This window comes from Carassius gibelio, chromosome A20 (assembly GCF_023724105.1).
Source record: "Carassius gibelio isolate Cgi1373 ecotype wild population from Czech Republic chromosome A20, carGib1.2-hapl.c, whole genome shotgun sequence".
NCBI lineage: Eukaryota > Metazoa > Chordata > Actinopteri > Cypriniformes > Cyprinidae > Carassius > Carassius gibelio.
Window position 1 is genome coordinate 7,188,874 of NC_068390.1, and position 11,975 is coordinate 7,200,848.

The 11,975-nt window shown below is 38.4% G+C and overlaps 2 protein-coding genes across 2 annotated transcripts in view; both read left to right on the forward strand.

Moving 5' to 3' along the window:
• Nucleotides 1-1,089, forward strand: part of ca20h1orf198 (chromosome A20 C1orf198 homolog) — a 5,155-nt gene extending 4,066 nt beyond the window's left edge. The window contains exon 4 of the mRNA XM_052535571.1: nt 1-1,089. This exon is cut by the window's left edge and continues 853 nt beyond it. The gene's annotated coding sequence lies outside the window, so the exon portion shown is untranslated.
• A 977-nt stretch (nt 1,090-2,066) lies between these two features.
• On the forward strand, nt 2,067-9,859 carry LOC127938022 (C-type lectin domain family 11 member A). The gene is made up of 4 exons (XM_052534386.1): nt 2,067-2,482; nt 3,306-3,417; nt 3,793-3,984; nt 7,764-9,859. The coding sequence occupies exons 1-4, from the start codon at nt 2,372-2,374 to the stop codon at nt 8,165-8,167; spliced, it is 819 nt and encodes a 272-aa protein (XP_052390346.1). The 5' UTR covers nt 2,067-2,371; the 3' UTR covers nt 8,168-9,859.
• Nucleotides 9,860-11,975: the final 2,116 nt, after the last annotated feature.

Here is an 11,975-nt window from a genome sequence, read left to right on the forward strand (position 1 = left end):
CGATTTTAAAGGTAAGCGCGAACAAAAATACACAACAATGGTGGAGTACATGTTACTGTTGCTGCTGCTCAAGAGTTTACTAACACTTCCTCAGCAAAGTGTGGATTTACGTCACCAATATTACAACCAATAGATAAGTCACTTCCCTAAATGTACTGTTTAGTAACAAGGTGACAGCGCCAACTACTGGCCTGGCATACGTAATACAGCGTTTTTGGCCGTTTTTGCGGATGTGTAAACCCAAATCTTTTGAAAACGCTGTCGTGTATACGTGAAACGTTTAAAAAAACGCAAGGGACTTTCCAATTTTTGACTACATCGTTGTCGTGTAAATGTAGCCTAAAACCACTAGTGTGAATGCCACATCACCGTCACTGCCATCATTTTGTATCTATATTTATCTAGACCTCAATACTAGTGTTAAGATGCTTCACTGTACATTTATTGATTAGGACCTAAATGAAACACCGTAGCACTAGCATGTTTTTGAGAAGATGACTTGCTACTTGCTTGTTTTGTAGACCTTTTATATGCGTGCTACTTTCATTGTATGCTTTGAAGTAAATCATTGACTTTTCTCCGCATTCTCCTAAATGCTTCCTTTCTTTCTCTTTCCTGTAGCCCAGTACACCAGAGGTGGCTTAATAACTTAAAGCAATAGTTCAAATCTACATTCGTTGTTAGGCCCAAAACATACTCCATGCAAGTATGCAAATGTGGACACAACATTAAATGGGTGTTAATGCATTACTTCGGCATGAACGAGCTCCAGAACTCAAGGGGGCGATAGTTAACTGAAACTGAATGTTTTGTTGTTCAGCTAGCTATCTGTGAACATGTCAATAGTTGAATTAACTTGCGTTTGATGTTGATCAGAATGCTTGATTTCGACACCAGAAGCGTTCGCGTTTCCGTACTTGTCTGCTGTGTGATTCAGGGCTAAACTAACTAGGGTTCAAGGGTAGGAATCATTTTTGGAGCTCTGTTGCGAGATGTTTTTCTTGAATATTAAATGCGTGGCCTGGAGCCAGTATTTATGCATTCATATATCTGTAATAGAAGAGAAGTACAATAAAAGAAGTACACTAACTCTTGTTTGTCTCATTCTTTTCTTGTCTGGTAAAAGCCAGTAATTGAAAACAGAAAGATTTACTCATAAACCCCATGACAGTTTTCTGCCTTTTGTCACTTTCATTGCCCGCAGTGTTATTTTAGCAAAATATAACTGCTGGATCTCCGTTAATGATTTTGGTCACATTTGGCATTTTCAAAATGCTCATAATATGCTTTATTTTCTCAGGCAGTAATTTTTATTTTGGGGGATTGACGTTATTGCACTACGTTTTAAAAAAGACCTTGTTTATTTCTAATTGGAAAGTGCCCCTGTAGTTTTCCAAAAGGTCATTTAACTTTTTTCTTTTTTCTTTTTTTTTTTTTTTACATCTGATTATATCCATAACACACAGTGTTCCAGTTCCTGACTGGCTGCTATATCTGAATTATTTTAAAGGAGGTCAGTTTATAGATGGATTAGATCAGTCTAACAGTAATAGATATCCATTGTTTTGGAGTTCTTTTTAACTGTTATTCGTCAACGGTAGAAGTCTAAGCTGTTTATCTGTTTCTTGTACCGTGTAAAGTCTAGACACATTCATCTGGGGGAGATTTGCTTAGTTAGCCTTTTGTTATGTAATGAACTGGATTCTTTTTCTTTTTTTTTTTGGCAAAAATCCTTTCTGAGATCCAAGTCCCTTCCAATGTCTCCTCCAGAGGAAGTGAGAAAGAAAGAGAGAAGTGTCCTGTTTAGAGGACGAGAAATCCAAATTCCTTCCATGTGTGGAGACAGGACTCAGCTGGTAATGAGACGTTCATCATTTTTCCTGTCATACGGCCAATATTGACTTCCGAAGAACAACATGTTCCCAATGGATAAAAGCATTAAAAAAAAAAAAAAATCAATCTTGGGCAAGAAAATTAATATCCGTTGAAATGTTTATGAAAGAGCTGTGTCAGTAAAACTGCTATGTTAGCACAAAGAATGGAAGTGGGATGATAAAAAAACTCTGAAAGATGAAGCAGCTGAAAGAAACAAAACAGAAGAAGGGAGAGAGAGAAAGAAAAAAGGATTTTTCAGACAAGGTGAAAGGAGGAGGAAAAGTGTCCGACAGCTGCAGAAAGAGGGAGGAGGCTAAAACAAATCAGAGCTGTGTAGAGGTGAACAATAGAGCGAGAGTAGGTTGAAAGCAATGTGAAAGGAGGAGAGAAGGTTGCTATTTGAGTGAACACCAGGAGCTGTGTATATATACAATAAAACGGAGAGCTGGCTGAAAAGAAGAACGGGATTTATGAAGTGAAGTGATTTGAAGTGGAGATGAGTCTAACAGTGATTCTGGCAGCTGTAGTGGGCTTCACCGCTCTGTCTTCTTCTTACTCGGGCGAGAACACCACAAGACCGGCCATCACAACAGCTGATCTGTCTCAGGTTAAGATTCTACATTTACTTTGAGGGAAATTATCCAATTACTGCTTCACATAATTATTTCCTTTGAAAACCTATCATGATGCTTTTTTTTTATTTAAGTGCCTTAGAGTATTATGTAAATACCTTGAAATACATCAAAGTACCAGGGTATTACCATATGATGCCATCACTGTACCATGATGCTACCATGAACACTATGGTTTTCTACTTGGGTTTACTGTATTGCTTTGGAATGATGAAACTAGTACAACATGCATCTGCATTTATAAAGTGGGAACAAATGTCAAGGGCATTCATTTTCGGGTAACTAGAAAACATTAAGTACCTGGCCATGACATCCAGTGTGATTGTGCATGTGTATTCTGTATCGGGCAAAGGCTGGAAAACTACAAGCAACTTTTAAAATCTAAACCGTTTTCAAACCACCATATATTTGGTTGTAAATGGTCGCAGAGAAAAACTGGGCATCACATACACTATTACTAAGGGTCACACAAACCCACACAGAAATATGCGCCTAGTTGCTAGGAGACCAATGACAAACATAAACATAATTTGTTCTACAGTCGGCGAAAAAATTATTAAACGTTATGATATCCTGCCACTGAATGGATTCATAGTCTGTAGCTAAAAAAAAAATTGAAGTCTGTGGTCATCATATACTAAGCAATGTTTGCTCAAAACTAGTCTGAATTTTGGCAACTAGTGGTGACACTTTCTAAATTTAAATTGGGTCAAAAGCATGGGCAAAGGTGTGTTGTGTAGTGTATTCCAGCTTTAAGTCTAGATTTGATGGTGGTTTTATTGTCGCTTCATTTTCTAGGTCAGAGTGTTCAATGAGGAGATGGTTATAGGGCGAGGGGACACTCCAGACATCATAGAACCTGAACCCACCACTGCCGTCTCTGAAATGGAGAGCACTTACAACTACATCTGTGCGTTAACCAAACGCTCACTTCACTTACACATGTCCGTTTTGAAGTGCCAGAAATGCAAGCCAAAACTAATACAACGGAATGTATATTTGCATATATTCTACTTGCAATAACAGCCCTTGTCTTTACTTGCACAAATGAAGGTGTTGTTTTTCCTTTGGGTACTCTGGGTATGCATATTACATAATGCAACTTACGTGTTTTGATGAACTCACTAAGACTCTAAGAAACTGCTATTGAAGGCTCTTTAAGAATCTAGACAGTCGATATCTTCAGCTACCTCAGTTTCTTAATATTCTGTTCATTCACTGGCATGCAGCATAGCTGACTAATGAAAGGCTTGATTCACATTTGTCTATTTATACATTTTTGCAGTGTCTAGACTGGCAGCGATGGATCAGGCTATCCACAGGCTCAATGTGGGACATTACACATTGGACATTAAAGTTACACAACTGTTGGAAAGAATGTCTCGACTTGAGAATAGATTAGGCGACACTGAGGATGCCATTCAAGAAGTCTCGTCCTACTGCAAGGACAATCGCAAAGAGATCGGACGACTAGAGGGTTAGTGGGTTCCCTACTGTCTTTTTTACCTTCGGTCTCATAGTTGTGGGCTATAAAGGGCATTGTAGTCATTAGTGGAAAATCTATTTGTGCTTAAAGAATCCATGTTTTCACTACTGAGGAGCTTACAGCTATAAAGTAAGTTGGTAACAGTTTATTTTAAAGGCAGTATCTCAAGTTAAACCCACTGTTCAGGATGACCCAGTCCATAAAGATATTTGGCACCAAGACGGGACAAGTGAGGTTATCACCCGTTGTTGGACCTGGAACAATGTCTTCTGTAGTCAAGTTATAGTCATAAATCCATCCCGTCCCTTATCCTAGTCTCATGGAGCCAGACCATTGCTTAACGACATAAGGTTTGGGCTCTAAAGCCATTGAAATTGCCAATAATTGCTTACTTAATCAGGAAGAGGTCATCTGAAAAGTCACCGGTGTTTTGTTCAACATCATGTTTACATTTTGTATACTTACCTGAAAATGCCACAGATATTTCCTTCTCAGTAAGGTAATTCAGCAGACATCGTTCTTATCAAATGAAATCACACTGAATCCAGAGTGTCACCCAAGCTCGGAAAAAATAACTTTATTTGTGGGCCATTAGTAAACATGTGAACACATCTCTTTTCGTTTCAAAATACCCAAAAGAAAACACTTAAATGTCTTTAAGCTGTGAACCTCACAAACTTTTTTTCAAAACCATTAATCGGTTGCTTCTCTGAAGCTCTCATTGCTGTAGTTCTGTGTAACGGAGACCAGCTGGTAAAGCTGTCAAGGTAAACCTCACTCCCCTGATCTCAAGAGGTGCACAATGATGCTAGAGGCTGCAGTGTTTAGCGTCCTTGTTAGCACCCACTTTCCATGACAGAAACGCCAGATCAAGTGGAGTGGAACAAGAGGGGTTACACCCAGAACTTGTTAACACAGATTTTGTTTCCTGGTGAACTGTTAAAACTCATGGAAAACTAGGCTCTTGAAAAAACCTGTAGAAATGAGCCAGATTAGGTTTTAGACTCTTCAGATTAGACTTTTGGCTCCACATAAGTGGTTCCAGTGTTTTTGCTATATACAGTGCATTCAGAAAGTATTTTTATTTTTTTCAATTTTGTTATGTTGCAGCCTGATACTACAATCGTTTAAATTCAGTACCCCATAATGATATAGTGAAAACAGAATTTTAGAAATCTGTAAATTTATTAAAAAGTAAAATGCAATTACCATGCATGAAGACCCTTTGCAACAATGCTTGAAATTGAGTGCAGGCACCTCCCATTTATCTTGCTCATTGCTCAGAGGTTTCTACACCTTGATTGGAGTCCACCCGTGGTAAAATAAATGAATTGATTTGGAAAGGCACATATCTCTCTATAAAATGCCTCACAGCTGACCAAGCCATGAGGTCAAAGGAACTGCCACCAGAGCTCAGAGACAGATCTAGGGAAGGCAACAACAAAAACAAAAAATTTAATAAATTCTGCACTGAAGGTTTCCAAGAGCTCAGTGGGCTCCATAATTCTCAATTGGAAGAAGTCCAAAAAGCCCACTTGGAGTTTGCAAAAAAAGCACTTGAAGGAGTCTCAGATGATGAGGAACAAGATTCTGGGCTTTCATGTGTTTAGACTTCTGTCTAACCACTCTGCCTTAAAGCACAGATGGGTGGAGGGCTGTAGTGATGGTTTTCCTTCAGGAAACTTTGTACCATCTCCATACAGGATTTCTGGAGTCAGAGTGATCACTGGGTTCTTGGTCTCCTTTTTTTCTAAGGCCCTTCTTCCCCAAATGCTCAGACTGGCCAGGTGGCCAGCCTTTGGAGGACTATCCAAACCTATCCATTAATCTCATGAAAAAATTGTTTAATAACAAGCTTGACCTCTTAAACCAAGCACAGGCTAAATTCCTAGTCCTAAACTTAACCCGAAACTTTCAAAAACAAAATCTTACCTCCATCCTTTTGTGTTACACAATTCCCATTCTTTCAACTCCTTTCAGTCCGAAAATCTAACTTTCTATCGCTCACCACAACCCTGAACGCTAACCCCATCAAGGCCCCAGTATATTTCAAGTGAAGAACGAACTGGTTTCAAACAAAATGATGCCAAAACAAATGTAGTCTGGAGTTCATTTCAGGTGTTTAAAACAGCTTGCCAGTGCAAACTCTCTGGAAAGTTTGCTCTGGTTAGAAAACACCTTTGAACAACCACTGTTCTGACTGCATAACAGGAAGGTGTGCTCTCGGCTCCACTCTTTGTTGTGGAAAATCATCTCCGATTTATTTCTTCTGATCAGCCAGTCCAGGACAGACTCAAGTGAAGACATGAACATGGAGAGCTTGTTCAAATATATCCAGATAGATGATTTCTTATTGGCTGTTTTTTTCACTGCTGTCATTTTCAATTTGTGTTTATTTTGGAGTGGAAAGTGTGCAGCACATATTTACAGTGTACCAATCCCAACAGTGTTGGCAGTTTCAGGATGTTAGTAGTACTTGCAACTTCTCTCTCTTTTTAACCCTAAGCAGAGAACAGTAGAGAACTTTGCCGTGAGTACACAGGGGCCTTAATCCTGTGATTGATCCCCCCAGCCCCCATTATTTTACCTTACCAATCTTGCTCCTGGAGGGTCACTTTCCTGCAGACTTTCATTCAAGCACACTTGCCTGGAAGTTTCTATTGATCCTGAAGACCTTGATTGGCTGGTTCAGCTGGGTTTAGTAAGGGCCAGAGCTAAATTCAGCTGGAAGTTGGTTCACCAGGAAAAGGATTGGACCTGACCTAACCCAATCATAACTCTGGAGGCTTGACTCCAATCCTTCCAGCCCCCAGACTTCAAAACGTACAATTCGAACTCCAAACTCTAGTTCAAACCTTGACCCTTAATCTCCATTAACGATTTCTGTCCACATTAATCCCAACGAGATATCTAGTTGTCAAAATTTGAACCTTTACCTAAACACTAGCATGTGTTCTCATGTTTTCCTAGACAAAACTCCTAATGCCAATCTCTGGGCCCCTTTCACACTGCACGTGGGACCCGGCAAATTGCCGGAACAATGCCGGGTCGACTTCTGTGTGAAAGCAAACATGTCCCATAATTTATTCCGGCATTGAACCCGGGTCGGGGACCTAGTAACATTGCCGGGTTCAACCCGGACCGAGCACTGTGTGAACAAAAGCCAGATCTAATGCCGTGTCGAAAGTGATGACGCACGTTATCGCGCCACTCTTTTACCGGCTGTTTTGAAGGAAGATCAATGTTTGCGTCAAAAAAATATGTGCAAACTGTAATGAAGCAGAGATCAGTTAGTTCCTCACTTTCCACGATGACACCGAGATCGTTTGCTTGCTTCAGTGAAAGTATAACGTACCTAACGTTCTCGACTCGTACATTACACGTCACGTTTCGTTACATGATCTTTACGGGTTGTGTGTGAAAGCACGCACATATCCCAATGAAAGTGTGAAAGTGCAAAATCTAGCGACCTGGGAACAATTGCCGGAACACTTTACCCGTGTATTTGCCAGAATGGTAGTGTGAAAGGGGCTTAATTGAGATCTGAATGTTATAGAGGAGAACCACACGTGCTGCATATTCTGGTACTGATCTTTTGATTAGGATCTAAAAAACTTAATGCTGAAATTGTACTGGAAAGGTTGTTGGTCCAGAAATGTGTACTACTTGGGCATATCTTGTTAATATGACAGCAAATTACTTTACTTGAAACTCATAATCTCTACTTATTTACTTTTTAAGATATGATTAAAATTACTTTGTGGTTCTAGGCTGCCAGAAAGGCCGTAAAATGGGTTACAAATGCTTCCTGGCATACCGTGTGTATGAGACCTACGCAGATGCATCCCAGAAGTGTCAGGAGCGGGGAGGACGCATGGCTATGCCACGAGATCGCAAGGAGCAGGAAGCTTTGGCTGAATATGTGAAATCAGTATTCCACGGAAACTGGCCTGTGTGGCTTGGGATCAACGATGAGCGCTCTGAAGGCCTCTACCTGTTTGAGGACACAACTCGTGTCACTTACTTCCAATGGAGGAAGCACTTCCTATCAAGCCAGCCAGATGGTGGGAAGCGAGAGAACTGTGTAGCCATGTCCTCAGATGATGGAGACTGGTGGGACACCTACTGTGAAAGACGCATGTATTATCTGTGTGAGTTTGATGTTTGGCCTTGATAAATTCCTAAATGGCTTCTAATTGAAATGTTCAAGAGCAGGTGTTAAATGCTTTAAAAACAGTTGTTGCACAGGTAGAATTAGGACCAGTGAATTTAATGATCCCATGAAATGGTTAGATAAATGCTATTTTCTTTCCTGTTGACATTTTTCCTATTGAAACGGCAAGTTGGAGCCAGACGTAAATAGAGCGTAACCTCCTGTCCCCCTTGAGTCAAAAAGCAATTCCATTGGTACCAAAAAAATTTCCCCTGTATACATGAAAATAGTTAATGCCTTTTAACTTACATATTACATACATGTATCACATTATATTACTGAAGCTAAAACATGGTAAAATTAAAAATGTCTAAGTATTTTCAGTTAGCAAGTAGTTAGCAAGTAAAGTAGTTAGCCTATTAGCTCAAGATAGGACACAGTCTTGAACAGACTTTGAGGAAAGGGGATAGGATTCACCAGACGGATCGTATATTGTAGTGCATAGAGAAGAGAAATTCTGTATATATAAATGATAATAATGAAAAAAAAAAACCTGCTAAAAGTTAATAAAATAAAGAAAATACGACAGCCTATACTGTAGAAGACTTTAAAGCTAATAGACTTAAATTCACAAAACTCCATTATTCATGGGATCTTGAAGCCGGTACTGGAAATATTTGTAAAAACAAAGGTTTGAAGATCATTGACATATGAAAACATACTGAAATATAATAAATTATTTCATCTTTTTGATGTTTAATGTTTGTATTATTCCAAGGGTAGTCTACTTTTGCCTTGGTTCTGACATTACATTAGTGCTGTTTTAGACGTTTGTTTGTTTTCATTTTGTTCTAAAATTCTTTAGAATTACAGTTTGTTGTTTCAACCCTTTAAAGTATTTGCTTTCAAAGCTTGAATCACTTGGCAACTACTGAAGCAAGTCAAAATTGAAAAAAGACTCTTGAGCTATGCTGAAAGGTGGATAAATCTCCATTCTCATTCTGGACAACATGCATCTCTTTATTCAGTGTGGATTTCAATAATCATATATTTTAAATCTGTTATACATTCTATTTTTATTAACATTCATAGGAAATAGTAGTCAAACAGCTCAATAAAATTATTTCACTTTATATGGCTTGTATGACTGTAAAATGTATGTACATGTTCATTTATTTAAGATACAGGTTACTGAGTGAAACAGAGGTCAGAGAGGTCTGTGCTACTGTAACTCAACAGATGAGAAGCTGTGATGTCCAGAGGGTGTAAACTTCTTATCAGGATGGCAAGGAAGCAAGTCAAGCAGTTTAACATGCTAGAAAGACAAAACATAAAAGACCCTTTTCTCCAGGACTTCTCCAGGAATGCTGAGAATGAGCAGAGACCGCAGCCAGAATCTGTGGAACTGAGAGAGAGAGAGAGAGAGAGAGAGAGAGAGACAGAAAGAGAGAGAGAGAGAGAGAGAGAGAGAGGTCTTTTAATCCATTTTCAAGAGTCCTAGACTACTGGGAGGCAAATGTTTATTCTATCTAGTATTATGCAATGTTTGGAATTTGTTTTAATGGATTTGACACATTCCACAAATAGCATGAATCTCTTAAAACCATTATTTATTTATATTTCTCATTCAACAAGAAAGGGCATTAAAAAAGTAGTGTAACAATCATAAAATCCTGATGGTTTACCAATAAATTGGATGTCATTAAATTACTATATCAGCTGTTTTATTTTCTATTGGTTTTACATGAGGTTTATCATTTCTGCAACCTTTGGGAGTAAATGCATCATAAATGCAGGATTTTTAGCATTTGTGTGTGTGTGTGTGTGTGTGCACGCGTGCAGTTTAAGCCCTGATGTATGTGACTGTTTTCCTATTTTTATTTTGCAAAAACAAAATTTAATCCTGAAAAAAAGCAATTGCGACCTTTTATCCCACAATTATTTTATTTTTTTTTCAAGTTCATATCATGCAATTCTGAGATAAGTCAGAATTGTGATATGTAGACTAGCAACTGCAAGAAAAAAAAGTCAGAATCGTGAGATAAAAGGTCGCAATTGCTTTTTTTTCAGTGGCAGAAACAAGCTTCCATAACCTTGTGATTAAGCAAGGAAGAGATAATTGTGGTTTTGCATAAGTAAACAGTCCTCATCACTCTCTCATCCAAACACATGTCAAATTCATAGCCTGTCTGATCAAGCCAGAACATCGTCCCTTCAAGAGAACCATACAGTACCATCAGCACCCGCACTGACTGAGCCTAGCTTCTGTCTGAGAAAGAGCAGGAAACAGTGTTGAGGATCCAAAGAACACACATGCTGACTTTGGAACATTCACTACAACACAGCAGCACAACATTTAGCCTCGCCAAGTCCAAAGCTGGGTCAACAAGCTTTCGAAAGACGTCTTCCAAGCAACTGTCCATAATCAGAAATGGCTGAGGTCTGCTGCTGACTTTACTGCAGCTGTGCAGTTTTCTTATCCTTTAATGACCTCGCTGTCCTTCAGATCAGTCAGGTGGTCTCTTCATGGCTGTCATCTAAAACACCGGAGCAACACAAAGAGGAGAATTCTCTCCCTTCCCCAAGTATTGATTTTGAATTAGAATGACATGAAGAGAAATTTACTGCAATTCAAAGAAATTCAACACAGTCACATGAAAAATGTAATTACAAATTAATTAATTAATTATGTGTGTTTAGTCCCTAATATATATATACTTAAAAATATATAATATTTCTCTAAACTAAGTTCAATATTTCTAATAAATAGCATTTAGGAAGTTTATTTCACCATTGTCCATAAAACTGATCATAACAATGTAACCATACATTTACTAAAGTGGTCCATATTTTACATGTTTCCATACAGCTGTTCACTTAATATGTTTCCATAAGACAGTATTACTATGGAGGATATTTCTTCTATTTAGCAAGGATGCATTTAACCGATTAAAAGTCACAGTAAATTCATTAAAACAATTACAAAAAAATCTATATAAAAAAAATCAAACCTTCTGTTCATGAAAGTATCATGAAAAAAGTATCACAGTTGCCATGAAAATATGAAGCACAACTGTTTTCAAAATTGATAATAATAAGACATGCACAAAAATTCTAGAAATGGATTTCAAACTATTATCCAGAACTGATAAAACAGCTGTAAAACCTCTAAAAATTTAAAAACATCTTATAGACTTTGAATATAGAGTATGAGTAAGTGAGGCACTGATGTAATCACAGTCATAATGTGGAGTGATAAACCGTTGCAGCTGCAGGCCTTCATTGTGTTTCAGCAGAAGTACCCTGTCAGCCCTTCTGGACTGTGTGGATATTATGTGTTCATCTCACGCTTTAGTCTGAACGTGTATAGACCGTGTATCTGAGCTGAGCTTCTGGACTGCAGGACACTGGGAAAAACACACTGGACATCCAGACACCTCAAATAATCATCCCACTCTACCTGTCAATCAAACAAACCTCCATTCAGCACACTTAAAGGGATAGTTCACCCAAAAATCAAAATTATGTCATTAATAAAGTTTATATTTTAGATTTAGTCCGAGAGCTCTCAGTCCCTCCATTGAAACTGTGTGCATGGTATACTGTCAAATCATCTGGTGATGATTGCCCCATTAAAAAAAGTTAACAGCTTAAGTAATTTGTGGATTGATGCATATTGGAGACACGAACCGTTTAAAACGATTCAGTTCGATTTGGTGAACTGGTTCAAGAAGATCCGGTTACATCGAATGATTCGTTCGCGAACCAGATATCACAAACTGCTTAGTTTTGACACGGAAGACAAGACAATGCTGAATAAAGTCATAGT

What these genes read in the sequence shown, in the direction of transcription:
- LOC127938022 (XM_052534386.1), top strand. Translation starts at nt 2,372, where the DNA reads ATGAGTCTAACAGTGATTCTGGCAGCTGTAGTGGGCTTCACCGCTCTG. An exon ending in CAACAGCTGATCTGTCTCAG is followed by an intron (nt 2,483 to 3,305) that starts GTTAAGATTCTA and finishes TTCATTTTCTAG; the next exon opens with GTCAGAGTGTTCAATGAGGA. An exon ending in AGAGATCGGACGACTAGAGG is followed by an intron (nt 3,985 to 7,763) that starts GTTAGTGGGTTC and finishes TTGTGGTTCTAG; the next exon opens with GCTGCCAGAAAGGCCGTAAA.